The sequence below is a fragment of the Balaenoptera acutorostrata genome, chromosome 15 (genome assembly GCF_949987535.1).
Source record: "Balaenoptera acutorostrata chromosome 15, mBalAcu1.1, whole genome shotgun sequence".
In the NCBI taxonomy this organism is placed as follows: Eukaryota; Metazoa; Chordata; class Mammalia; order Artiodactyla; family Balaenopteridae; genus Balaenoptera; species Balaenoptera acutorostrata.
Genome location: NC_080078.1, coordinates 38117990 through 38142784, shown reverse-complemented (window position 1 = coordinate 38142784; position 24795 = coordinate 38117990). Strand labels below are relative to the sequence as shown.

The window sequence follows — 24795 nt, the reverse complement described above, 5'->3', positions numbered from 1 at the left end:
CGAGCGGGTGGGCGGGACGCCTGGTCAGCACAGCCTGGAATCTGCCGTGCGGTGCGATCCACACACGTTTAGTTTGCGCTAATGTTCTTTGTTTTGGTATCATGCGTGAAACCTTACTTTTTCTGTCATGTTTACAAGATGTATTTTTATGCATTTTTGTTTTCTGTTTCTTCCCCCTGCTAACTGGCCTCTGGCATGGTTTTTTGTTCATCTCACCCGCGGGCTCTCCATCCTGACCCTGTGGCCTGTGACCTTTCCTCCTCATCCCTCCAATGGCTTGTTTTCCCCTCCCGGGAGCTGGGCTCTCTGGGGCTTGGGCCTTCCTTCCTCACCTGGTAGTTTGAGGATAGCCAGACCCCCCAAACAAGGCTTGAATAACTCTCCACCCGTGAAAGAATTCAAGGAGAGCTCTGCAGCCGATGCCTTCCGGTGCCGCAGCATCAGTGTGTCTGAACATGTGGTCCGCAGGTAGTGGGCTTTGTTGGGTGGGGGGCTCAGACCCTGGAGCTTGGCCCGTGAAGTGGCGCTGCCAGGCGGGAGCACCCGGGTGGCGGTGCATGGGGCTGCTTGCATGACCTCATCTCCTGCCCACGCCCTCCCTGGCCAGAGCTGGAGGAGAGCCCAAGTGACAGCCCTCGGGCCGCAGGGGCCCGTCCTGCCAAGCCCTGCCCTTGGGCCTGGGGAGCCTGGTGGAGAGGGGTGGAAAGGTTGCATTCTGTCACCAAGCCTCGTATGGGCGCGGGTTGGCTGCACAGCATCCTCAGAGGCTGGCCTGGGAGCCTAAAGCAGGGTGACCACCGTGAGATAGAGGGTGTCCAGTGGCAGCACCCACAGGCCTGTCCCTGGAGGTCAGGGGCCTTTGCAAATGAAAACAGCGCCCATGCAGGTCAGGTGGGGACACACTCTCCAGGGTTCGGCTTTTCTTTCATATCCTCTTTAGTGGACTTTCTTCTTGAGCTTTTTTTCTAGAAAAGGTCTGTTTTCTGTTGTAGCTGAGAGGGAATGGGGACTTTTGTGTAGGGCAGTGGGCTGGGGGCCAGCCTGTGAGAGGCCGGGCAGGGGAGGCCTGGCCTCTCCAGGGGTGCAGTCTCATCACTTCTCCCTGCTGTGTCCGGGTGCAGGTGTGGGCTCTGGGGGGGGTTATTGCTTCGTGCCGACAGGTCAGGCTGCACTGTCTCCTCACCTGGAAGCTCCTTCAGGCCTCAGCGTCCCACAGCTCGGAGACCCACCCCCTTGCTGACGCCTGGCTGGGGCTCCAGCCTCAGGCTGGCTTCTACCAAGTGGGGTTTGACCTGGGGGGGAGCTGGGGTTGGGGAGTGGTCAGTGAGGCTCCCCTTTCAGCTCTTTTCCAACAAATTCTTTATCATGAGCAAAACTCGGCATAGGGAGTATGAAATTTGTATCAGAGTGAAACGTGCACAAGCCCCTCCTCCTGGTCACTGGGGCAGGGCCGGGGCGGCCCAAGTGTGTGGGTGAAGAGCCTCACACGAAGCCCAGACCCTTCCTGTCCTCCATGGGAGGTGGCCCTGTGGGCAGAATGCAATCTTTGTCTGTGTGTCCTGTGGTCTCCGTGTCTCTGCATGACTACACTGTTCTGCCACAAAGCCATCACCTGACTCTTCTGCGCTTCGGTGAGGGGACAGCCTGTCTCTCCCTGTCTCCTAAGCCTGTGCTCCGATGAGCAGGCCTGGGTCTCTCCCATGAGCCCCTGTCTGCCCACCCCCTGGGATGATGTGTCCACTCGGTTTGCCAAGCTGTGGCTCGACTGGCCACACGCCCTGGCGGGTCTTTCTGAGTGCAGCCCTCTCAGCACCTGCATGCCTTGAGCTTTGGCCCTGGTGGTAGATGGCTCGGCCCCCACCTGGCACCCTGACTTCGCCATGGCTCCTCCCTCCAGCAGGATCCAGACATCTCTCACGAGCGCCAGCTTGGGGTCTGCAGATGAGAACTCAATGGCCCAGGCTGACGACAACTTGAAAAATCTCCACCTGGAGCTCACAGAGACGTGTCTGGACATGATGGCCAGATACGTGTTCTCCAACTTCACGGCGGTCCCCAAGAGGTGCGAGTCGGGCTCCAGGACTGGGGCAGGGCCAGAGGGCAGGGCCTAGCTTATCTTCTGTGACTGCACTTGGTCAAAGGGGCAGCAGGAGTGGCACACGGGGCTCCTTCCTGCGGGCGAGGTATTGACCGACACTCTTGTGCTTTCAGGTCCCCTGTGGGAGAGTTCCTCCTGGCAGGTGGCAGGACCAAAACCTGGCTGGTTGGGAACAAGCTTGTCACCGTGACAACGAGCGTGGGGACTGGGACCCGGTCTCTGCTGGGCCTGGACTCAGGAGAGCTGCAGGGCGGCCCAGAGTTGAGGTGACCACTTTTCTGCCCCTGCCTGCCTGGCCTTGATGGTGGCTGGCCTGAGCCCAGGCCTGCATGAGAGACAGTGTCATGCTGGCCTGGAGCCCATGGAATACCTTGGTCACACTCTGCGGGGACCCTTCTGTCCTCAGCTCTGACCCCAGTGTGCACGTGAGACAGACAAAGGAGGCACCAGCCAAGCTGGAGTCCCAGGCCGGGCAACAGGTGTGCCGTGGAGCCCGGGACCGGGTCCGCTCCATGTCTGGTGAGCCTCTGCCCACCCTGCCTCCCTCCTGGGTGCCTCTGCAAGTCCCTGTGCTCAGGAAGGTCCTGGGAGCTGAGGATGAAGGTGGCTGCCTTTAGGCCTGCTCCAGTTTCTGAATAACTAGAGTGCTGCCTGTGAGCCCTCGTCATGGGGTTGGGGCGGGGGGGACATGACCTTCTGTGCAGCTGTGGCACAAGGCCCCCTTGCCGCTGGGGGCCTGTTCTTGTGGTCAGTGTTTCTTATGAGCCCTCAGCAGCCCTGGCCCTCAGCCCAGCTCACCCCTGGAGTTTTTTTTTTTTTTTTTTTTTTTAATTGTATTTATTTATTTATTTATGGCTGTCTTGGGTCTTCGTTTCTGTGCGAGGGCTTTCTCCAGTTGTGGCAAGTGGAGACCACTCTTCATCGCAGTGCGCAGGCCTCTCACTATCGCGGCCTCTCTTGTCGCGGAGCACAGGCTCCAGACACGCAGGCTCAGTAATTGTGGCTCACGGCCCCAGCTGCTCCGCGGCATGTGGGATCTTCCCAGACCAGGGCTCGAACCCATGTCCCCTGCATTGGCAGGCGGATTCTTAACCACTGCGCCACTAGGGAAGCCCACCCCTGGAGTTTTTTACTCTGCTGTAGCTGAAATGAGCCATGGTCTGACTATGGGGCAGGTGATGGGGGCCCTTCCTGCTGCCCTGGGTCCGTCAAGGCTGACACTGACACTGGAAGAGGGCCATGCCTGGGGATAGCCGAGCTGCCCTTGGGCACTAGCTCAGGGCTTGGCCAGCCCAGACCCCAGGTGGAGCAGCCAGGCCTTGCCAGTGGCTTTTCCACTGGGCGGTGGTGGTCACCAGCCCTCCTGCTCTCCTTCTCCTCAGGGGGCCATGGCCTTCGAGTTGGTGCCTTGGATGCTCCAGCCTCCCACTTCCCTGGCAGCCCCGCTTCCCCGGGCTCACAGACTGCTCCACCCAGCAAGCCCGAGAAGGCCTCAGCCAGCACCCAGCTCCCGGCGCAGAAGGAGAAGACAAACCTGGCGGCTTACGTCCCCCTGCTGACCCAGGGCTGGGCGGAGATCTTGGTCCGGAGGCCCACAGGTACCCCGGGGGGTGGACCTGCGCTCAGCTGGCCTGGGCCGCTGTCAGCCCCTAGTGTGGGACAGTTACATAAAGGCTCTGGACACACAGGAGCCAGTGGCAGGCAGACTGGGCCACAGGAGCAATTCAGAGGTGACTTTTGAGCCGAGTCCCCAGAGAGGAACAGTGAGGGGAGGTCCCATGGCTAAGTGAGGAGAGGGTCTGTCCTGGTCTGCTCAGGCTGCCATAATGAAGCACCACAGACTGGACAGCTTAAACAACAGAATTTATTTCCTCCCAGCCCTGGAGCCTGGAAGTCCAAGGTTAGGGTGTCGGCAAGGCTTGTTTTTCCTATGGCCTCTCTCCTTGGCTTTTAGACGGCAGTCTCCTCACTGCATTCTCATGCGGTCGTCCGTCTGTGTCTTAATCTTGTTTTAAGGACACCAGTCAGAATGGATTAGGGTCCGTCCGTGCGGTCTTATTTTACCTTAATCACTGCTTTAAAGAGCCTGTTTCCAAATGCAGTCGTTTTCTGAGGTCCCAGAGGTTAGGGCTCCAACACGTGAATTTGGGGGGACACAACTCAGCCCACGACAGGGGCATTTCAGCCAAGGCCCAGAGCCTGGGAGGCATCTCAGGTGCAGTGTGGGGCCAGTGGTGACCGAGTGGTGAGGAGAGGGATGGGGTGCTGGTCCCATGGAGGCCTTGCGTGCCAGGCTGTGGGGCCGTGGGGGTCGGGGCAGGGAGAGCCTCCTCGTGTGTGTTAGCCCAGTCCTCCCGGTTCCTGTGAGGGAATGGCCGTGGGGGAGGCAGGAAACCAGGTGGGCTGGGAGGAGGTGGACTGAGGTCTAGTGAGATGCTGGGATGTGAGGCTGCTCAGTGAGGAAGGTCAAGTCCAAGCGTGGTCCTCTGGGCCTGGAGGGGAGAGTGGACAGAGCCCAGAAGCCTCTCTGGGCCCCACCCAGAGCCCCCCTTTGGGGAGGAGTCTGCTGCGCTGAGTTGCCTTGGCTGCTCCCCCTCTGGCCCTGAGCCTGGCTGAGCCTGTCCTGAGTGTGGGAACTGCCCTGGGGCAGCAGGTGCTGTGAGCTAAGGGCCCCTCGTGCTTGTCACTGAGGCCAGTGACCACTGGTGGCTGCCCTGACCTCAGGGCCTGGGGCAGGAGGACTGGGGGTGGGAGCGTCAGGGCAAGGCCAGGGGCGTGCCTTGCCTGGTCCCCCCACCGTTACTCCCTGGTGGAGCACGAGGCATGTTCCCTAAAGGCCAGTGTGGCTGGGGCTGCCCCGGGAGGGCCGGGAGGGGATGGCTGTTCGGACGTGCTGGGCCTGAGCCCTGAGCCCTGTGGGGTGCTGGCTGCCCCGCTGCAGGGAACACCAGCTGGCTGATGAGCCTGGAGAACCCACTCAGCCCCTTCTCCTCGGACATCAACAACACGCCCCTGCAGGAGCTGTCCAATGCCCTAATGGCCGCCGAGCGCTTCAAGGAGCGTCGCGACACGGCCCTGTACAAGTCGCTGTCGGTGCCGGCGGCCGGCTCAGCCAAGCCCCCCCCACCCCCACGCTCTAACACAGGTGAGCGCTGGCCTCTCGCCCACCTGGTGTGCCCTGTCTGATGGCAGATGCGCCTGGGATGGGGTCCTGAGCCTTCTTGGTGCTGCCAGCCTCAGGCATTGGGAGAAGGCTGGCTGCTGGGGGACGCCCATCTCCAGAGAGCAGGGCCTGCTCCTGCAGGGGCGACCTTCTTCTTTGGAGACGCGGTACCATGAATCGGTGGGCTCGAGGCCCTGCTCAGCTTGCCCTACTCATGGGGTGGACACGGGCAGGGCCAGGCGAGGCCTTGGTTCTGCACCCTCCTCGGGATGCCTGGTGCCAGGGGTTCCAGGAAGCCGCCGCACTTCTGCTTGGGTTTAGGTTTGGGTTTGGGTTTGGATGCGCCGAGCACACCTGAGCCTGCCTGCTCCTGCCTGCGCTCTCATGGCCCTGCCCAGCTGGGCCCGTGCTGTCCTTCAACCCCCGGCCTTCCCTGTGGCCAGATGACACTTAGAGGCCGAGGACCTCTACTCATGAGAAGGAGGGATGCACTCCTTGCCCCAGATGTCCGCTCCAGCAGCTTGGAGAGCTGGGACCTGTGTGTGCCACACCCACCCCTCCAGCCGATCGCTGGCCCTCCCCTCTCTCTCTCCAGGCTCCGGGTCTGTGCAGGACTAGTGGTGCCTGTCCTCTCTGCTCGACCTGTGCGTAGTCTCTCCTTCTGCTGACTGGCCGCTCACGGTTTCCCTTGCAGTGGCCTCTTTCTCCTCCCTGTACCAGTCCAGTTGCCAAGGAAAGCTGCACAGGAGCATTTCCTGGGCAGGTATTCGTGCGTCTCTTTAAGGAAAGCGGTGTTTGCTGCAGAGCACCACTCTGCCCTCTAGATGCTGACTCATCGTCCCTCATCCACTCACCCCTCCATGATGGCACCTCAGCCTCTCGTCGCCCTCTGGGTGCAGGGCCCTGACTCGCATGAGGACGTCGGTGCCGAATGTGTTTGCTTTGCCAGCGGGAACCCCTGCTGTCTCGCGCTTTCATGGCTGAGCTCTGTTCCTGAGCCAGACAGGCCCTCCCAGCCCCTTCTTCAGGCCTGAGGAGGTGACCTTGGGCAACTGAACCCCAGAGGCCGACAGAGAATAGCTTTTGGGGTGCGAGCCTGGCTCGGGGGCTCAGCCGAGCTGCCCCTGCCCCGGCCTCTGGTGGTCTGACTGGCTTTGTGAACCCACAAATTGGGACGTGTCTGCCTTTCATAGTGGGCTGGCCGAGGGCCTTGCAGACCGGCTTCTGGCCCGTGGCTCCCAGGCCCCGGCAGGGAGGGTGTGGCCTGCTCGGGGCTCCAGCTGCCCAGGCCCTACTGCATGGGCAGGAGCCAGCTAGGAGCGTGTAGTGGCAGAGGGGCTCTCATGGGCGGCTAATGGACTGCACGTGTGCGGGGCTGCGTGCGGGCGGCGCTAACTCGGTTGCTTCTTCTCACCCCCCTCTCCCTGGCTCTGGCACAGGAAACGTGGCTTGGGGGCATCATGCTCTCTCCTAAGTGCGCCGGGCTCGGAGTTGGCCTGGACTCGGAAGGCTAGCCTCCACTCTCCAGAATGGCTCCCGAGCCTGTGTTCCCACACAGGGACTTTACCGCTGCAGTCTTTCAACCAGGGCCAAGCAGGGAGGAGCTCTGGCTTCTCCCCAGTTCCTGAGGGCTGGTGTAGGCATGCCCTCCTCCTGAGCCGAGGCCCCATCTCAGGCGGGGGCGGGTGGGGGGGGAGCGGCTTGCTCATGGGGGTCCGGCCTGCGCTTGCCCACCTGCCTTGCTGAAGGAGCAGAGGCGGCTTCTGTGGACACTGGGGTGGGTAGGTGGGGACTAGAGGAGCCAGATGTCCTCTCATCCTGACCCCTGGGAGCCCATGTAGGAGACACGCTTGTGTCAGGGCTCACACCCAGGGCGCTCAGAGTGCCCTCCTCCAGCTGGCTCGACGGGAAGGGTTGGCCCTGCTGGGGGGCCGCTGTGCCCTCTCGTGGGGGGAAAGCTGGTACCCCTGAGGCCACGTGAGCTCCTGGCGGCCGGGCCGGCACCCAGCAGCACCGTGTGTGTCTTTCCAGACTCTGCGGTAGTTCTGGAGGAGGGAAGTCCAGGCGAGGCTAGTTTGCCAGTGGATCCCCCCGAACTGGAAGACTTTGAGGCAACCCTAGGCACAGACGGGAGCTATCGGCACACTGAAGCTTTCAGCAGGGTGAGTGCAGCCGGGGACCAGAGCCGGCCTGAGGGTCCCTGTCGGTGCTTGCCATCTGGACCTCCATTGCCAGGCGGGCCTCTAGACCTCAAGCCCAGCTACTGAGAGGGAGAGGGAGGGTCGGGTGGGAGGCGGGGGCTGAGGCGGGGGTGGGGGCAGGTGCGGGACCTCCACCTTAAGCTTTGTGGCACATCACTGATTTGCTCTGAACTCTAGAAGATTTTTCCACTGTCCCCCCCACCCCATCCCCTTGCCTTTTCTTATCTAAGAAAAACGGCTAGATGTTCTACCAAGTCCTTGCTGTAAGACAGTGTGGGGTTTTCCAGTGGTCTACCCAGGAATATAGCTTCTCATTGCTGGATACTCCTTTAGTCTGTGGGGCTGTTGTCTCCTCTGCTGAGTATGGGGCACAGGGAGGTGCTTTCGGGGGATGGGGGAACCATCAGTTCAGTGCTGGGCAGCTCCATGGCCCTGGGCTGGAGGATGGGTGGGGCCTTGTTGCCTCCAGGTGGGCTCAGTGGTGCCTTTTTTTTTTTTTTTAGTATATTGAATTTTCATTGTCTTTTTTTTTTTTTATTTTTGGCTGTGTTGGGTCTTCGTTGCTGTGCATGGGCTTTTCTCTAGTTGCGGCGAGGGGGGGCTACTCTTCGTTGAGGTGCGCGGGCTTCTCGATGTGGTGGCTTCTCTTGCTGTGGAGCACGGGCTCTAGGCGTGTGGGCTTCAGTTGTTGTGGCTCGCGGGCTCTAGAGCGCAGGCTCAGTAGCTGTGGCGCACGGGCTTAGTTGCTCCGTGGCATGTGGGATCTTCCCAGACAAGGGCTCGAACCTGTGTACCCTGCATTAACAGGCGGATTCTTAGTCACTGCGCCACTAGGGAAGTCCCCTCAATGGTGCCTCTTGATGAAGATTTTCTTTGGATACGCTCTTTGCAGTCATCTTCGACCTCCAGCCAGGAGGAGAAGTCATTCCACGCCGAGGAGTTGGCTGCTGGGGGGATCCCCATCGAGCGGGCCGTCTCCTCTGAGGGCTCCCGGCCCTCTGTGGAGCTCGCCTTCCAGCCCTCGCAGCCCCTGAGCAAGTCAAGCTCATCGCCTGAACTACAGACCCTGCAGGACATCCTTGGGGACCCTGGGGACAAGGCTGATGTCGGCCGGCTGAGCCCTGAGGCCAAGGCCCGGTCACAGTCAGGGATCCTGGACAGGGAAGGTGCTGCCTGGTCAGCCCCAGGCGAAGAGAGCCAGGGCCAGGGTTCCACCCAGCCTGAGGGTCCCTTGCCTTCCAGCTGTCCCCGCTCCCCCAGTGGGCTGCGGCCTCGAGGCTACACTATCTCTGATTCGGCCCCGTCACGCAGGGGCAAGAGGGTGGAGAGGGACACCTTCAAGAGCAGAGCTGGGACCTCCAATACCGAGAAGGTGCCGGGTATCAACCCCAGGTGAGCCTTGCTCTCCTGGTGGGAGTGCCTGGATGCTCCCTGTGGGGACGTGGTGCCTGAGGGGCCCAGGGCAGAGCAGGCTGGGGTACAGGTCTGCACATCCTCTGCCCCGTGGCTGGTCGGAGCCACAGGAGAGGGTAGCTCCTTGGGTGATGAGGCTCGGGCCCTGCTGCTCTCCACATGGGCTGTGACCGTATTGGCTGTGACCCTGGCCCTGGGTGTGTAGCTCCAAGCCCAGCCCCCATCATCTCTCTTCCCCTGCAGCTTTGTGTTCCTGCAGCTCTACCACTCACCTTTCTTTGGTGATGAGTCCAACAAACCAATCCTTTTGCCCAATGAGGTAGGCGGGCCCTCTCTCCCCTTAGGGTCCCCCTGGAGCCTGGCTGGGGGTGCACAGTGGGATGATGCCCCAGGGCTGGGCAGTGGGGGCTATAGCCCAGGCTCGTGGAGGGCTACGGCCTCAGGTCTCCACAGCAGCCTGCGGTAACCTGCCTGCGTGAGGAGAGGCCTCTCCTGGACAGGCATTGGGCTGGGGCTGGCTGGGCAGGGCTGGTGGTAGGGGACAGCCTCTGCCCTGGGCTCAGGCAGGGCTCTGTGGCTACAGTCTTTTGAGCGGTCAGTGCAGCTCCTTGACCAGATCCCATCGTATGACACACACAAGATCGCCGTCCTGTACGTGGGAGAAGGCCAGGTGAGGCTGCCAGGCTGGCAGGGGCCAGCCTACATGCTGGGCAGAGCCGGGCGGCCACCCCACTGGGGGTGGGGGTGAGGGTCTGGGCCCTTGTCCTCCGCAGAGCTTGGTCACTGCAGGGCCGCTGGAGTGTCAGGTGCCCATTGAGCTCTGTGCCAGGGACCCAGGAGTGAGAGTGACAGGTAGTGTGTGAGCACGTGGTGCACGGAGTGGCGAGGACCGAGGAGGAGGAGGAGGTGGCGGGTCCAGGGAGCCTGCGCAGGTGTGAGCGGCACGCTTTTCATGTCGCTGACCCGAGGGAGGTGACATGGAGTGCAGACGTGGAAGAAGTGAGGGAGGCGAGCGTGCATGCAGGTGGGGGCGGCATAGTGCGCTCCAGGGCCGGCGCAGAGGGGAGGGGTGCTGGGCGGGGTGTGGGCAGTGGGGGCAGGAAGCAGTGGGGCTGTTGCGGGAACTCGGACAGCATCCAGTGAGACGGGAGGGCCTCAGGTGGTTCCGAGCGAAGGGTTCAAGTTGACTCGACCTGAGTCTCAAAAGCACCCTCCGGCTGAGGCTGAGAACCGGCAGAGGTGGGGCAGTGGGCGGAGTGAGAGGCAGGTTGGAGGAGCGGGGACAGAGGAGTGCCGAGGGCTCTGGGTGTGTTCTGAAGCTGAGCTGGCCCAGTTTAGTGGCAGGCTAGTTACGAGAGAGTGGGGGAGCAGGGTGACACAGCTGGGCAACGACGAGAATGAAGCTGCCTCGCCCTGAATGAAGCTGCCTCGCCCTGAGTCGGGTCGATGGCAGAAGTGGGGCTGTCTGCCCAGACACACCAGTCACCCCGCCCCTGGGTCCCCAGCAGCAACAAGCCCTTGGGGTCCTGAGAGCCAGGGAGGGGCGGCATGTGGTTGGGGGGTGGCCTGGGAGCAGGTGCCACCATGCCCCGTTTGTCTCCCTGCAGAGCAACAGTGAGCTTGCCATCCTGTCCAATGAGCACGGCTCCTACAGGTACACGGAGTTCCTGACGGGGCTGGGCAAGCTCATCGAGCTCAAGGACTGCCAGCCGGACAAGGTGTACCTGGGTGGCCTGGACGTGTGTGGCGAGGACGGCCAGTTCACCTACTGCTGGCATGACGACATCATGCAAGGTGTGTGCCCTCCCGCGCCCGCTCCTCCCAGCTCCTGTGGGCCCTCAGGAGCCTCCGGAGAAACCTAGCCCTCCTCTCAGGGGCACTGAGGGCTGTACCCACTGCCACCTGTCCTGGCCCCCAGCCTCAGCCTGAGGAGCCCTCACTGGCACCCTGCCTGGGTTGGCGCCACCCCGCTCAGCTCCGCTCCGCCCCGCCCCGCAGCCGTCTTCCACATCGCCACCCTGATGCCCACCAAGGACGTGGACAAGCACCGCTGTGACAAGAAGCGCCACCTGGGCAATGACTTCGTGTCCATTGTCTACAACGACTCTGGCGAGGACTTCAAGCTCGGCACCATCAAAGTGAGCAAGGGGCAGGTGGGCGTGGATCTGGGCCCCAGGCCCCCAGGCTGGAAGCCGCATCTCTCTGGGGAAGTGCCCCCTGCTCTGTGTTGAGCAGAGATAGCGAGCTCCGCTGGGTCAGCGTTGGTGACATCACGACCCGCTTGTGCACCCCCCTGAGGTGGCGGGCCCCCACCTGGGCCGTGTCCTCTTCTGTGATGAGGACAACACCCATTGGTTTCCTCTTGGAGCCGTGCGCTGCTGTGGGTTTTTTTGCGGCTGTGCTTGGCGGGTGCATGGCAGGTGGTGGGTATGCAGCGTTTGCTTGTAACAGCCCTGAGTCCTGTCCCCCAGTCCATCCCTCATGTCGTCGCACAGCGGTTGGGCTGGGCCTGGTATCACCCCCTTTCCTAGAGGAGGTTGCTGGGGCTCGAGGTCCCGCAGGGAGGAGGCAGGCTCAGTGCAGGTGGCTTGTCACAGGGTGGCCACGTGTGGACGAGCTGCAAGGCTGAGTGGGCAGGTGCCTGGCGCAGCCCAGGGTCTGAGGTGGCAGTGCTCAGGGGCGTTGGGATTTATTCTGAGTGCATTGAGCAGCCTTGGAGGAGGTCACTGAACACAGACCCCCTGGGGCTTGGGGCAGAGACTCTGGTAGAGGCAGGAGTGTCTGGGGAGGCCGAAGTGGGCCTCTTGCGTTGTAGAGCTGTGGGGGGGGGGCGGGGGGAGGGCGACGGCGCATGCACACACACACACACACGTGGCTGGGAGGAAACCTCAGAGGGGCCTGAGGTGTGGGTGCTCTGTGTGCCATCCTGGGCAGCCCAGGAACTTGCAGAGCTCCACATGCTGCTCTCAGCCGACAGTGAGGCAGGTGTCCGCTGGGCAGCACAGAAGCCCTGGGCAGTGTGGAGGGATTGGGAGCTGTGTGCCCGTCTGGCTTATGCAGGCTGTAGGTGAGGCAGTAGAGGGGTGACAGGGTGGTGGCCCCCAGGCCAGGTGAGGAGGAAGTGTGGGTGTGCAGGTGGCGGCTACACGTGCTGAGTTAGCGAACGTCTAACCAATGAGCCCGCTGCCCTCCTGGGCTAAGTGTGGGGTGGCAGAAAGTGGCCCTCGGTGCTGGGGTGACCCCTGCTCTTGTCCGGGCAGGGCCAGTTCAACTTTGTCCACGTGATCATCACCCCCCTGGACTATGAGTGCAACCTGGTGTCGCTGCGGTGCAGGAAAGGTGAGGCGCGGGGCCAGGTGGGGAGGCACCCGGGGCTCTGAGCCCCACGTGAGTGCCATGTCTCCCCAGACATGGAGGGCCTCGTGGACACCAGCGTGGCCAAGATCGTGTCAGACCAAAACCTGCCGTTCGTGGCCCGTCAGATGGCCCTGCATGCAAACGTGAGCAGAGGTGGCCCCCGGGAGGTGGGTGGGACAGGCCCACAGGTGCCACCTGTGCAGGGCTCACTGTTCCGCCCTCCCCGCCCCAGATGGCTTCGCAGGTGCACCACAGCCGCTCCAACCCCACTGACACTTATCCCTCCAAGTGGATTGCCAGGCTCCGCCACATCAAGCGGCTCCGCCACCGGGTAGGGAGGCTGGGCTGTGGGCATGCTGGGCATTGGGGGTGGGGGCACTCCCTCAGAGACGTGATGGCCGACTGGGGGTGCTGGTATCCAGCCTGGGGAGCATGCGCCGCCCCTTCTGGACTTGCTGCCGAAGCTCCCTCTCCCTCAGATCCGTGAGGAAGCCCACTACTCAAACGCCAGCCTGCCCCTGATGCAGACTCACCCTCCCGGCCACGCCAAGGCCCCCGCGCAGGCCCCAGCTGAGCCCACGCCCACCTACGAGACAGGCCAGCGGAAGCGCCTCGTCTCCTCCGTGGATGACTTCACTGAGTTTGTGTGAGGCTGCACGGGGGCTGGTGCCCGGTCCCATTGGGGCTTCTCTGAGATGCTGAGCACGTGCCTGGGCTCCACCAGTTGTCACCTGAGCAGCCATGCTCCCGGACTCTCCCTGCCCCCGTGAGGCACACTGGGTGGTATTTATTTGTGCAAATAAAGTGCTGGTGTGGCCCAGGCCTGTGTGCTTGGACACAGACAGACACTGGTGTGGACACAGACACTGGAACGGTCAGTCAACTCATTTATTTGACTTCGTCTGTTGGGTGGGGTGGGATCAAGGCTGTAGCTTTGGCCACGCCCACTGGAGTGGGGAGGGGGCCTGTCAGGCTGCTGTTGGGGCCTTGCCCTCAGGAAAGCCTCACACGTGCACTGTCATGCTCACCTCCCCTGGCCCGGGAGCCAGCCCCCGGGGAGAGATCTTTCCCCCTACCCACCCTAGGGCCCCGCGCCATGCACTGGTGCTGCACCTCACCCAGACCCACCAGCAGGCCTGGGCAGGGGAGGAGAATAAGGCCATGGTGGTGACAAGAATGGCCTGGGGTGGTTGTGCCCCTCCAACCGCCCTCTCTGCCCAGCACCTGCCCAAGGCCAGACTTGGAGCCAAGAAGTGGCTGTTGCTTCCCCAGCTGTGTGGGCAGGTGTCTGGGGAGGGAGGCCAGCTCTGCAGTCCTAGCTCCCCATCAAGGTGGGTGACAGTGGGCACAGGCTGTTTCAGCCACCAGGCCACTTGGCCCTATTGAAAAATAAAGCGACGTACAAAAATATATACATTTTAACCCCACATAAATTACTGACAGACAATAGACACGCAGCGGCAGCTGGAGGTGAATGCACTCAGCAGGGGGACAGAGGAGGTAATAATTTAGGGGGGAGGATGACAGGAGGTGCAGGTTCCATCCCCCATAGCCTGGATCCTTAGCAAGGGGGAGATGTCTGCCCAGGAGGTGGGGCCGGGCACAGCCCGCTGTACCTGAGGACTCGGGAAATAAATTAGCATCTCAGAGGCCGGGCACTCAGTCCAATACTGTTGTGTCCTCCCACAGGGAACTGGGGAGGGGACCCTGGGTCCTAGCTGGCCACGCGGCCTCTTTAAAGTGCTGAAGCCCACAGAGAGACACAGACAAGTGCTGCCTGCTCTCTGGGGGACCTGCGTGCAGCTGTTCTGCCTGGCCCAAAACCTCGAGGGTGGCAGAAGATAATAATACTGAGCGGTGTCTGCTCTGGCTCTGAGGGGCCAGAGCGAAGCCACAGGCCCACCCCAGAGAAGAGGCATGAGCCCAGATCCCCTGGGGCTAAGTGCTGCTGGGGTGGATCTTGTTCTTGGCCCGCAGGGATGCCCTGCTGGGGCCTGTAGCCAAGCCAACGCCTCCACTGACCCGGACAAGGCGGCTGGGCAGGACTGGCCTCAGGCCTGGGGAGGGGCTAGGGGGAGGTGAGGCTGTGGGCCCGCTGCTCCTGCGGCCATGCAGGCTCTGCAGCCGCTGCTCCAGCTGGTAGACATCCTCCGTGGCCTGGTTGAGTCGGTCAAACTGGGCGAGTAGGGCCTCAAACACGGCTTGGAGACGGGAGGGCTCAGGCTCAGGTTCCCCTCGGGGCCCCGGCCGGCCCAAGCCCACGCTCAGCCCATCCAGCTGGCTGGAGGAGGTGGAGGGGCGGGAGACGTCAGAGCCTCCGCTGGGTGGGGGCACATCCGGAGAAGACTTGGAGCCCCTGGATGAGCGGGAGGGCAGGGGCTCCATCCCTTCAAAGCGGACTTTGTGGCGGAACTGGGGGCGGCACAGGGGCTCGGTCAGTCCGGCTGCGCCCTGGGCTCAGCTGGGCCCAGGGTGCGTCCCTCTCCCCCCCACTGGGCCGTACCCACCTCCTTGACTTTGCTGAAGCCCATCCAGAGGCGCAGCCGGCGCAAGAACAGTTCCACCATCTCGTAGTCCTGCGGCTCCCAAGCTGGGCGGTACAGCTCCCCACGCAAAGCGTGGTACCGCCACCGCAGGAGGACTGCTCCCAGCCTCAGGGCACCCCACAGCCGCAGGGCCCAGAGCCCCGTGCACAGCACAGGGGACAGGCGCCAGGACTCCGCAGGGCACAGGGCAGGACCCCCAGCCCCGGGGCACAGCACCAGGAGGGCCCGGGCGGCGCTCTGAAGTGAGTCCACGCAGGAGGAAACCAACTGTGGGGAAGGTGGCATGAGTGAGGCGCGGCCTGGGCTAAGCCACCCTCTCCGAGGGCCCCACTGGCACCTACCAGGACAGCCAATTGCGCATAGGCCACGGCGAGCACCACCAGGCCTAAGGTCGCCCCCACGAGCTCTGGCAGGGCCCGGCACAGCGTCTTGCCGAAAACCGACCACTGGCGCACAAAGCGCAGCTGCTGGGCAGCCTGTGGACAGAGGGCGTCAGCCGACCGACCCCGCCAACGCCGGCCCGCCCCGGCCCACCGGCCCAACCCTCACCTTGACCAAAAGCAGGAAGAGCAGCGAGGAGGTCAGGCCGCGGGCCACGGCGCTCAGCTGTGCCACCTGCTCGAAGCTGGTAAAGCGGCGCGGGCGGCCGCGCAGGAAGCGGGTCCACTGGCGGTCAGCGGCGCCCAGCTGGGCCAGGCGCACCAGCGCTGCGGCCGCCGTCAGCGCCACCAGCAGCCACCGCGCCCAGGTCCCAGGCCGCGTGGCGCGCGCACGCCCCTCCCTGCGCCAGGCGCGCACCTCAGCCGCGGAGAAGTACAGAGCGAACAGCAACAGGCTCACCTGTGGGGGCGGGGGCGGGGGCGGGGCCGGGGCGGGGTCAGGGTCGGGTCGGGGCCATCGGGGGCCGGGGCGGGGCGGGGCGGGGCGGGGCGGGGCCTACCGAGGTAAGCAGCGGCAGCGAAAGGCCGGCACTAAGGCGCCGCAGCGCGAACGGGCGGACGCTGAGCGCCGCTACGGCGTGTCCGGCCGCCGGGAACTCCAGGCGCAGCGTAACGGCGGCGTGCAGCCCCACCGCCGGGCTGTAGTGCGTGAGCTCCACGAACACTGCACGGCTCCTGCGCGGAGGGCCCGGAGTCAGACGGGGTGGGAAGGAAGGGGCCGCGCCAGGAGAAGCCGATGCGCTCGCAGAAGAGGCTTGGGGGCAGGTGTTGAGGAGAGGGTGAGGCGTGCACCGGGGAGGCCACGGGGCTGCAGGCGGGCTCGCTGGGCTCCTTCAGGGGATGATCGGAAGCAGCGAAGCTGGGCGTGGGAGTGAGCCGGCCCGCAGATGTGACCAATGTGCACAGTGGGCGGGGGTCGGGAGGGGGCTGAGGGCAGGGCACCCACCTGTTGTCGATCCAGTTGTGCAGCTGCAGGAAGCCCAGCTGCGCGCGGCTCTCTTCCAGGCTGGGCCCCAGCTCCTGCACGTAGCCCCCGCTGTCATACACGGCGCAGGAGCCCCAGTACCAGACGCTGCCAGGGAGGAGGACAGTGTCAGAGCCGGCGCCATGCAGAACCTGGGAGTGGGCTGGAACGAGGGGCTCCTCTGGAGAACTCCCCCTGCCCCCTGGGCACCCTGACCTGCCCTCCGTGCTCACCCCAGCAGGTCCGGCGCTGAGTAGGCCCACATCTCAGAGCCATTGTGGGCAGCACTCCCCCAGCCAATGCCGTAGTCGCTGGTGCTGAAGCCACCTGAGGCTGCTAAGCACATAGGGGCCCCTGAGCCAGGCGGGTCCGGGCAGAGTGCTGAAAGCAGAGGGCTGGGGAATGAGCCCGGCCAAACCAGGAGCACTGACTGTTCACCAGCCTCCTAGGCTGAGCTCTATGGGATCTCACCGAACCCTCCCAGCAACCCAGAAGATAGATGTCACTGTCTCACCTACACATCGAGAAACTGAGGCAGGGAGGTCACCCAGCTAAGGGAGTTGGAACCAGACCCTGGCCAAAGGCTTCTCTTTGGAAAAAAGTAAGGGTAAGTGCCAGGGTGCCCCTCCCCAGCTCACCTTCCTGTAGCCGCACCTGCCGCAGTCGTGGGGGCCCCAGCTCTGGTCTGGACGGGTTCCCGTGGATGTAGGGGAGCAGCACGTGGGACATCCACGGCCAGAACTCATCAGACCTGACCACACCAGACAGAGTCACATGCTCCATCCTTCAGCTTCCGGTGCCCACCAGGGGTCAGAGGCCCAGACAGCATTGCTACTGCAGCCCCGGCCCAGCCAGGGGGAGGTGACCAGTGCTACCCCAGGAGACGAGGCACAACCTGGTTCCTCAGCCTGGGCTTCCTGACACTCAGGAGCCAATAACACTATTGTGGGGCCGTCCTGGGCACGTAGGGTGTTGAGCAGTATCTGTGGTCTCTACCCCATTGTCATGTCAGCAACACCCACTCCAGTTCTGACAACCAAAAATGTATTGAGGTACTTCCCAATATCCCCTACGGGCGGGCTGGGTTGGACCAAGGGCGGGATCAAGGTGGACCCTGGTTAGCATCAGCACCACCCTGGCCGAGAAGACAGACCTGTGCCTGCATATCGGGGCGTCCATACCGGGTGATGGCCAGGAAGGCCTGGCTGTCCAGCTCCTGCTTGATGGCACTCTGCAGGCGGTAGGCATGGTCGTGGCACGAGGTGTCCCCATAGTTGGCCAGCAGCGTCACCAGCAGGAAGAACATGTACACCAGAAGGCCCTGGGGGGCAGCGATGACCCGGAGTCAGCCGAACCCAGCCTGCCCCCACCCCACCCGTGACAGAGCAGGGCTTCCAGACGCTGGGCAGCAAAGTGCCCACAGCCAGGGGGCCTTGTGCTGAGAGCCAGGCCTGGGGGCAGACGTGGTCCGTGAAGGCCAAGGAGCCGCACCAGGGCCCAGTGAGGCCAGGAAGGAGCAGGCATTTGAGTTGGGCAGGAGGATGGGCCAGGAGGTGATGGGAGGGAGTTGGGGCGGGGGCTGCAGAGCCCTATACCACCTGCTAAAGGGCCTTTGGTGGTCAGAAAGAGGGTGCAGGTGAGGTTTTTGAGAAAGGCAGGACCTCCTGGAAGATGCTGCCCTGGCCAGGAGGCCAGAGAGGGAGGGCAGGCGCTGGCTGCGTGGCCTGAGCTCACCCTCAGCATCCCGTGCAGCCTCTTGACCTTTCGGGCTTCCTCCTTTGCCAGGAAGAGCGCAAAGCCATGGGGTGGCCGCACGCGGGGCACACGCTCGCTCACGGGCGTCACAGCCGGGCTTTCCACCAGGGTATCATCCTCATCAGGGTGCAGCCGCTTGGCCACCAGCGAGAAATACAGAGCTTCCAGCAGGACCTGGACCAGGGCTGGCATCAGAGGGGCCCGTGGGTGCCAGAGGCTGGCAGCCTGGCCCCCCTGCATCCCACTTACCTTGAGTGGCTCCCAGAAGAGGAACGAAGCCAGGAAGCTGGAACTGCTTGAGAGGAGCCACATGACAGACACGCTGGAGGGGAAGCCAGCGCCAACCCACCCTGACACCCCCACGGCCACGGCCACCAGGAGCAGGCTGAGCCCGTGGGCCAGGGGCGCACACCAGGCCGGCAGCAGTCGCTTCCGCAGACCCTCCACCAGCCCTGGGGAGGCAGACACAGACAGGTCACCAGCAGCGCAGAGGAAGGGGTGGGGAGGGCCAACCTGGGGACTCGGGAGCGCACCTGTCCTGGACAGCTCTGCCGGCTGGGGCTGCTCCCACATCAGGCTCGAGCTGGGCAGCCCCCTCTCCCCTGGCAGCATCAGCGTCTGATTCCTCTCACCAGGGGCGCTGCACCTGAGGCACAGGCAGAGGGGAGCAGCCAGCAATCACCTGTCGGCCCACACGCCGCCCAAGGCACGGCCAGCCCACCTCTCTGGGCCCGTGCATTCCCTTCTCCTGGTCCGTGGAGAGAGAGGACACTGCCCCAAGCCAGGTGGAGATGGTGCTGGAGGCCAGAACACCACTGGTCACTCTGGGGAGGGGCCAGGTCACCTCCTCTGGGACCCGGTCCTCGCCTCACATCACTGTGACCTGTTGCCCCTCCATCCTGTCACCACTCCAGCAGCCATCGCCCCCCACGGCGCCACCATCCGGCCTCCAGCCTCGTCCCCCAGCCTGATCTCTGTGCCAGCAAACCAGGCCTCCCTGCACGCGAAACCCAAGACCGGCTTCTGGACAAGGAAACATACATGTGACTTTCACGTGCCGAGCTGCCTGTCTCTCCCGGCGCCGCCCGACCTGACCTTCCGGGCTCCAGAGCTGCTACAGAGAGAGGGCAGCTACGGGAGCCGGAGCAGAGAGGAGAAGGGGGAAAAAGAAAAGAGGGAAGCAAGACAGTGACAGCCATGAACTGGGGACAAAGTGCACACACTTAGCGGCAGGTCCGCACAGCTGTAGCCTGAAGAGAATGGGCCTCCAGACATGCCTGCCGCTGAGTGGCGGCAAACCTTTCTGGTTTTGTGCGTCTCCCAGGGAATAAAAGGCGTTAACGGCTTCTGGAGGTGGGACAGCACAGAGAGAACAGACATGAATACACAGGACACACTTTTTTCTTGAAATGGACTTTTCTGATTATAAAATAGATTTCCATCATGCAAGGAACAGTAGTGTTAATAGTTATTTCTAGTCCTTTTTCTCTACATGTGTTTATATTTTACATGCAGATAGAAACAGGTCGTATCAGGATCAGTGGTTCAGCTAGCATACACAGAGTTTGACATTTGACTCTAAGCTGCAGGAGAGCAAAGGCTGTGTCTGATTGGGTTCACTGATTCCTTCGGTCACAACCAGCATGACATCCCCTAACTAGATGCCAGGCCCTGCTCTACACACTGAGAGACAAGAGCACAGTCCGTGTGCATGTCATGTGCACATGCTCGTGGGGGAAGCAGACAGAAAGCATAAGCGAAGCAGGGGAGGACATGGAGACAGAGGCCTGTTTCTGCCCTGCACGAGCACGCGCCCACGTTCCCGTGCCTTTTACATTATTTACACAGGGCAGGAAGGAAGGCTCTGATCAGGAAGCGTATAAGAGGAGACCTGAAGGAAGTAGAACGTGAGGCTCCTGTCTTGGGAAGAACCCTCCAGGCAGAGGGAGCAGCAAATATAAAAGATGAGGACAGAAGAGCAAGGGAAGCCATAGCCAAAGGAAGTGGGCGACGGAGGTGGCAGGAGAGGGACAGGGAGGGGGTGGGGCCAGAGCAAGTGTGGTTGGGGGAGCATCGTGAGGACTGTGCCCAGTTGCAGCAGGCCACCTGCTGGATGGCCCCAGTGATGCTTTCCTCCTAACCAAGAGGATACTGTGGAAATGATCGTGTGTGAATAAGGGGCTGGGCCACAAAGGACACTATGGCTTCCACCTCGTTCTCCTGGACCACTCACTTTGGTCGCCATGTTGTGAGGACGCTCAAGCAGCCTAGTGCTGAGGTCCAGATGGGGAAGAGCTGAGGCCTCCCACCAACAGCCCGTACCAATGTGCCCCCCTCCCCACCCCAGGAGGGCAGTGGCAGAGTCTGCTGCAGGGAGAAGGAAGGTGACCTGTAAGGGAGGAACAGGACTCTGCTGAGTCAGCCCCAGAATGGTCCAGGCAGAGGATGATGTTTGGATGGAAGGTGCAAGGGCAAGTGGAGAGAAGGTCAGATTCCAAATCTGGGAAGTAGCAGACAGAATCTGTTAAAGGCTCGTGTGAGGAAGTACTTGAAAAGAGAGGAGTCGAGAATGAATCCAAGAGTTTTCTCTTGGTCAGTCCAAGAGTGCACCTGCCCTTTCCTGAGACATCTTGTGTTGCTGTGTGAGTCTGTGCTGCCCTGGACACTCATGCGGAGAAGTTGCTTACTGGCAGGTGGATGTCTGGACCTGGGTGTCAGGGAGGGCTCTGGGCTGGAGGTGGTGGGGTGGTCAGCTACTAATTACTACCAGGGCTTCCTCATAGCATAGGTTTCCAAATTGATTGGCAATTCCTTCATTAAAATTCCATCATGGCATGGTTATCTGTCTTCGTTAAATAAATTGAGAAGCTTTACCTTTTTCTCTGTGTTCTGGGAGAGTTCGTATATCTCAGTAATTTTTGGTTGCTTGAAAACGAGAAGAGTTAAAAGGAATGGAAGTACGGATATTAAAATAGATACAGATCAGAAAAGAGGTATGAGGTAATTCTATGTGAATCTTTGTTACTAAATTGGAAACCAGCCAGGAAGTTGAGAAATTCTTAAAAACATAAAACTAGGGGGGGCTTCCCTGATGGCGCAGTGGTTGAGAGTCTGCCTGCCAATGCAGGGAACACGGGTTCGAGCCCTGGTCTGGGAAGATCCCACATGCCGCGGAGCAACTGGGCCCGTGAGCCACAATTACTGAGCCTGCGCGTCTGGTGCCTGTGCTCCGCAACAAGAGAGGCTGCGATAGTGAGAGGCCCGTGCACCGCGATGAAGAGTGGCCCCCGCTTGCCACAACTAGAGAAAGCCCTCGCACAGAAACGAAGACCCAACACAGCCATAAATTAATTAATTAAACAAATTAATTAATTAATTAGTTAAAACAAAACAAAACAAAACATAAAACTGAAGGGAATTCCCTGGCGGTCCAGTGGTTAGGACTCGGCACTTTCACTGCCAGGGCCCAGGTTCAATCCCTGGTCAGAGAACTAAGATCCCACAAGCCGCACCGTGCGGCCAAAAAAAAAGAAAAGAGAAGAAAAACCATGAAATTGAAATAGTGTCGAAAGGAAAAACATTAGCTATTTAAATTATTTATTTATTTATATATTTATGGCTGTATTGGGTCTTCGTTTCTGTGCGAGGGCTTTCTCTAGTTGTGGCAAGCGGGGGCCACTCTTCATCACGGTGCATGGGCCTCTCACTATTGCGGCCTCTCTTGTTGCGGAGCACAGGCTCCAGACGTGCAGGCTCAGTAATTGTGGCTCACGGGCCCAGCTGCTCCGCGGCATGTGGGATCTTCCCAGACCAGGGCTTGAACCCGTGTCCCCTGCATTAGCAGGCAGATTCTCAACCACTGCACCACCAGGGAAGCCCAACATTAGCTATTTAAAAGCCTGCAACGACCCCGCATCACGGCAGGTCCTGCCAGCCTCACACTGGTGGCCTTTTGTTACTCAAACATCCCTCCCTCCTGCCACCCTAAAGGGAACACTGGCTGGACCCTGGTGACCCCACGAGGTCTTTCAACAGATGAGGGACTCTGAGGCCTAACAACTTCGCCCCAGCCCCACAATGGCTGGACAGCACAAGGGCAGGCCCAGCCAGGGAGCAGGGTTACTGGCTGGGCTCCCTGCTGCCCCCCACCCCCAGGAGCTGGGCACTCACAGGCCAGCGAGCAGGTCCGTTTCTCCTTGAGTGTCCTGGGTGGGAGCCAGGCTGCCAGCCCCTTCAGCCAGGATCTGCCGGATCAGGTCTTCATCTGGAGGGAGCAAAATGTGTCAGCCCTGGAGCCTTCCTGGGGGGAGCTGGGTGACACTACCCTCCCCACCCCTGCTCACCCACCTGAAGCTGAGAAGTATTTGGCAGGTGAAGAGGGGCTGACCAGGGAGAGACTGTCATCCTCTGGGCCCGGCATGCGGCCCATCCGGCCCCGGGCCAGCCGCTGCAGGGTGCTGCCCATGACGGACGGGTCACTCAGCAAGTCTGGCCAACTGAGGGTGCCTTCGCTGGATGGCCAGCACACCAGGCTGCAGGCGACAGGTCAGCAAGGGGAGCCCGGGGGACGCATCTGCACACACACCCAACCCAAGTCCCGTCACACGTGGACACGTGGGGCTGCTGAGCAAACACTCCCGGGACAGTGCCACGACACACGGACGAGGATATGTGACGCAGCACATGAGAGGCGCAGCTGACCTACAGGAGAGACGGCTCACGTTTTCTCTAGGGACCCCCACCTTTTAGAATCCTCCACAAATAAGTCGTGTTTCATTTGTCCAGCAAAGGCCTGTTGAGAAGCACAGAGGAAACCTGATTCCAGGCTGCCCAGAACACAACCCCATCCGGGCAGGCCCTGGGGAGCCCGCACCTCAGCACCGAGTCCCGGGAAGGCAAGTACAGAGCTGTCCAGCACAGATGAGTCCAGGCAGCTGTCCATGTCCAGTGCCTGCGGCCCTGCTGGTGTGGGGCTCAGGCCCCCGGCCACCTGCAGGAGAGGCAGACGGTCAGTGGGAGGCAGCTTGGGCCCCTGCTGTGGGGAGGCATGCTTGCTCCTGGCAGGCAGAATCTAGAGCAGTGCTGTCCTGGAGAATGTTCTAGATGCACACATTCTACACCTACACTGTCCATCACAGGAACCACTCGCCACGTGCCAATACAGAACATCTGAAGTGTGGCTGGTGTAATGGAGAAACTGAAGTTTTAATTTTATCTAATTTTAATCAACTTAAATATAAACAGCCAGGGACTTCCCTGGTGGCGCAGTGGTTAAGAATCCGCCTGCCAATGCAGGGGGCACGGGTTCGAGCCCTGAGCCGGGAAGATCCCACATGCTATGGAGCAGTTAAGCCCGTGCGCCACAACTACTGAGCCTGTGCTCTAGAGCCCGTGAGCCACAACTACTGAGCCCACGTGCCACAACTACTGAAGCCTGTGCGCCTAGAGCCTGTGCTCCGCAACAAGAGAAGCCACTGCAATGAGAAGCCCGTGGACCAAAACGAAGAGTAGCCCCCACTCGCCGCAACTAGAGAAAGCCTGCGCGCAGCAATGAAGACCCAACGCAGCCAAAAAGAAAAAAAAAAAAAAAAAAAAAAATATATATATATATATATATATATATATATATATAAATAAATATACACACACATACATATATAAAAACAGCCACACACGGGAAATTCCCTGGCGGTCTACTGGTTAGGACTCCGTGCTTCCACTGCAGAGAGCGTGGGTTCGATCCCTATTTGGGGAACTAAGATCCCGCATGCCCCGTGGCGTGGCCAAAATTTTAAAAAAACAAAAAACAACCCCCCTGCCCCCCCAAAAAAACCCAGCCACATACAGCTAAGGATGTTCATTCTGGGTTCCTGGGGGAAATGCCACTTGTCATGGTGTATGACCCTTTCTTATGAGACGTGGGCATCAGCCGGTTCCCCAGCCAGTCCTGTTTGCTTGAGTGGTGTCAGCAGTGACCCCTGTTCACTCCTGATTCTGACACCCTGCATCTCTCCCCTGGCTCCTGACCCCTCTCTGGCTGCCATACTTAACAGCACAGCCCTCGGCAGGGGCAGCCGTGCCCACGCTCCAGGAGCCCCGCCCACCTTGCTCCGGGACATCCGGAAGAGGAACAGGATGGCCAGGTAGACGGGGTAGACAACCAGGCTGGACACCAGGCCGACGGCGATGATGTCGATGCTCAGTGGGATCAGACTGGACGCGGGCCCCATACTGTGGCAGGAGAGGAGAGACGGGGCCGGCTTGGGGGGTGGGGCAGGAGGGATTGGGGGTTGGGCAGAGGGAGGGCGTGCCGACCCCCACAGCACCCACCTGTAGGTAGCGTCTCCCACGGCACCGTACCACACGGCGTTGGCACCCAGGAAGAGGCAGATGAGGAGGATGCAGCACGTGGCTCGCTGGACACGTGTAAAGCGGCTCCGAGGTGGCCGGTCCCACATGGAGAGCCAGACGTGCTTGTCAAAGAAGCCGCGCTGCAGTTCGGCCACCAGGAGGCGCTGGAACCGCCACAGGGCCACATCACCTGGGCGGGGACAGGAGGGCTTCAGGAGATCCCAGGGCCAGGCGCCCCCCCCCCACCCCACCCCCCACCCCATGGCCTGCCACCGGGGCAGGGCCTTACTTGCCGCCAGCACCTCCTTCTCCACCAGGCCCCCGTTGGCCTCCATCTCCACTGACAGCCAGTCGTTGACCAGAAAGAAGGTGCTGCGGGCGTTCTGCAGGTCCCTGACGATGATGTGCTGCAGGAACCAGGCGGGGCTCAGCCCTGCAGAGGGGAGGGGCAGGGCGGTCAGGGCTGGGTGGGCAGCAGAGGGGTGGGGGCGGCAGCAGCGGGGCCCC

At 61.5% G+C, this 24795-nt stretch overlaps 2 protein-coding genes across 13 annotated transcripts in view; one reads left to right on the top strand and one right to left on the bottom strand.

Moving 5' to 3' along the window:
* The window catches only part of TSC2 (TSC complex subunit 2), a 38549-nt gene extending 25451 nt beyond the window's left edge, over positions 1 to 13098 (top strand). For 2 of the 9 annotated variants that reach the window (XM_057528798.1, XM_057528792.1), the window contains 17 exons: positions 340 to 468; positions 1898 to 2062; positions 2212 to 2364; positions 2505 to 2617; positions 3481 to 3696; positions 5040 to 5243; positions 5956 to 6024; positions 7293 to 7423; positions 8355 to 8854; positions 9119 to 9194; positions 9459 to 9545; positions 10483 to 10669; positions 10874 to 11013; positions 12136 to 12214; positions 12284 to 12375; positions 12465 to 12563; positions 12712 to 13098. In XM_057528798.1, the coding sequence (XP_057384781.1) occupies positions 340 to 468; positions 1898 to 2062; positions 2212 to 2364; positions 2505 to 2617; positions 3481 to 3696; positions 5040 to 5243; positions 5956 to 6024; positions 7293 to 7423; positions 8355 to 8854; positions 9119 to 9194; positions 9459 to 9545; positions 10483 to 10669; positions 10874 to 11013; positions 12136 to 12214; positions 12284 to 12375; positions 12465 to 12563; positions 12712 to 12882 (2611 nt within the window). In that variant the 3' untranslated portion in view covers positions 12883 to 13098. The remainder of the gene's footprint in view (positions 1 to 339; positions 469 to 1897; positions 2063 to 2211; positions 2365 to 2504; positions 2618 to 3480; positions 3697 to 5039; positions 5244 to 5955; positions 6025 to 7292; positions 7424 to 8354; positions 8855 to 9118; positions 9195 to 9458; positions 9546 to 10482; positions 10670 to 10873; positions 11014 to 12135; positions 12215 to 12283; positions 12376 to 12464; positions 12564 to 12711) is intronic. The other 7 variants (XM_057528793.1, XM_057528797.1, XM_057528796.1 and 4 more) reach the window with 7 other exon arrangements.
* An 8-nt stretch (positions 13099 to 13106) lies between these two features.
* Positions 13107 to 24795, bottom strand: part of PKD1 (polycystin 1, transient receptor potential channel interacting) — a 48268-nt gene continuing 36579 nt past the window's right edge. The window contains exons 28-46 of one of the 4 annotated variants that reach the window (XM_057528788.1): positions 24578 to 24721; positions 24268 to 24478; positions 24042 to 24168; positions 22811 to 22927; positions 22680 to 22729; positions 22285 to 22469; positions 22108 to 22201; positions 18471 to 18583; positions 18187 to 18389; positions 17917 to 18111; positions 17364 to 17503; positions 16821 to 16933; positions 16416 to 16563; positions 16165 to 16290; positions 15719 to 15893; positions 15328 to 15618; positions 15120 to 15254; positions 14740 to 15045; positions 13107 to 14644 (exon numbers count right to left, since the gene is read on the bottom strand). In XM_057528788.1, the coding sequence (XP_057384771.1) occupies positions 14171 to 14644; positions 14740 to 15045; positions 15120 to 15254; positions 15328 to 15618; positions 15719 to 15893; positions 16165 to 16290; positions 16416 to 16563; positions 16821 to 16933; positions 17364 to 17503; positions 17917 to 18111; positions 18187 to 18389; positions 18471 to 18583; positions 22108 to 22201; positions 22285 to 22469; positions 22680 to 22729; positions 22811 to 22927; positions 24042 to 24168; positions 24268 to 24478; positions 24578 to 24721 (3347 nt within the window). In that variant the 3' untranslated portion in view covers positions 13107 to 14170. Of the gene's footprint in view, positions 14645 to 14739; positions 15046 to 15119; positions 15255 to 15327; positions 15619 to 15718; positions 15894 to 16164; positions 16291 to 16415; positions 16564 to 16820; positions 16934 to 17175; positions 17212 to 17335; positions 17504 to 17916; positions 18112 to 18186; positions 18390 to 18470; positions 18584 to 22107; positions 22202 to 22284; positions 22470 to 22679; positions 22730 to 22810; positions 22928 to 24041; positions 24169 to 24267; positions 24479 to 24577; positions 24722 to 24795 lie in introns of those variants that run through there. The other 3 variants (XM_057528789.1, XM_057528790.1, XM_057528791.1) reach the window with 3 other exon arrangements.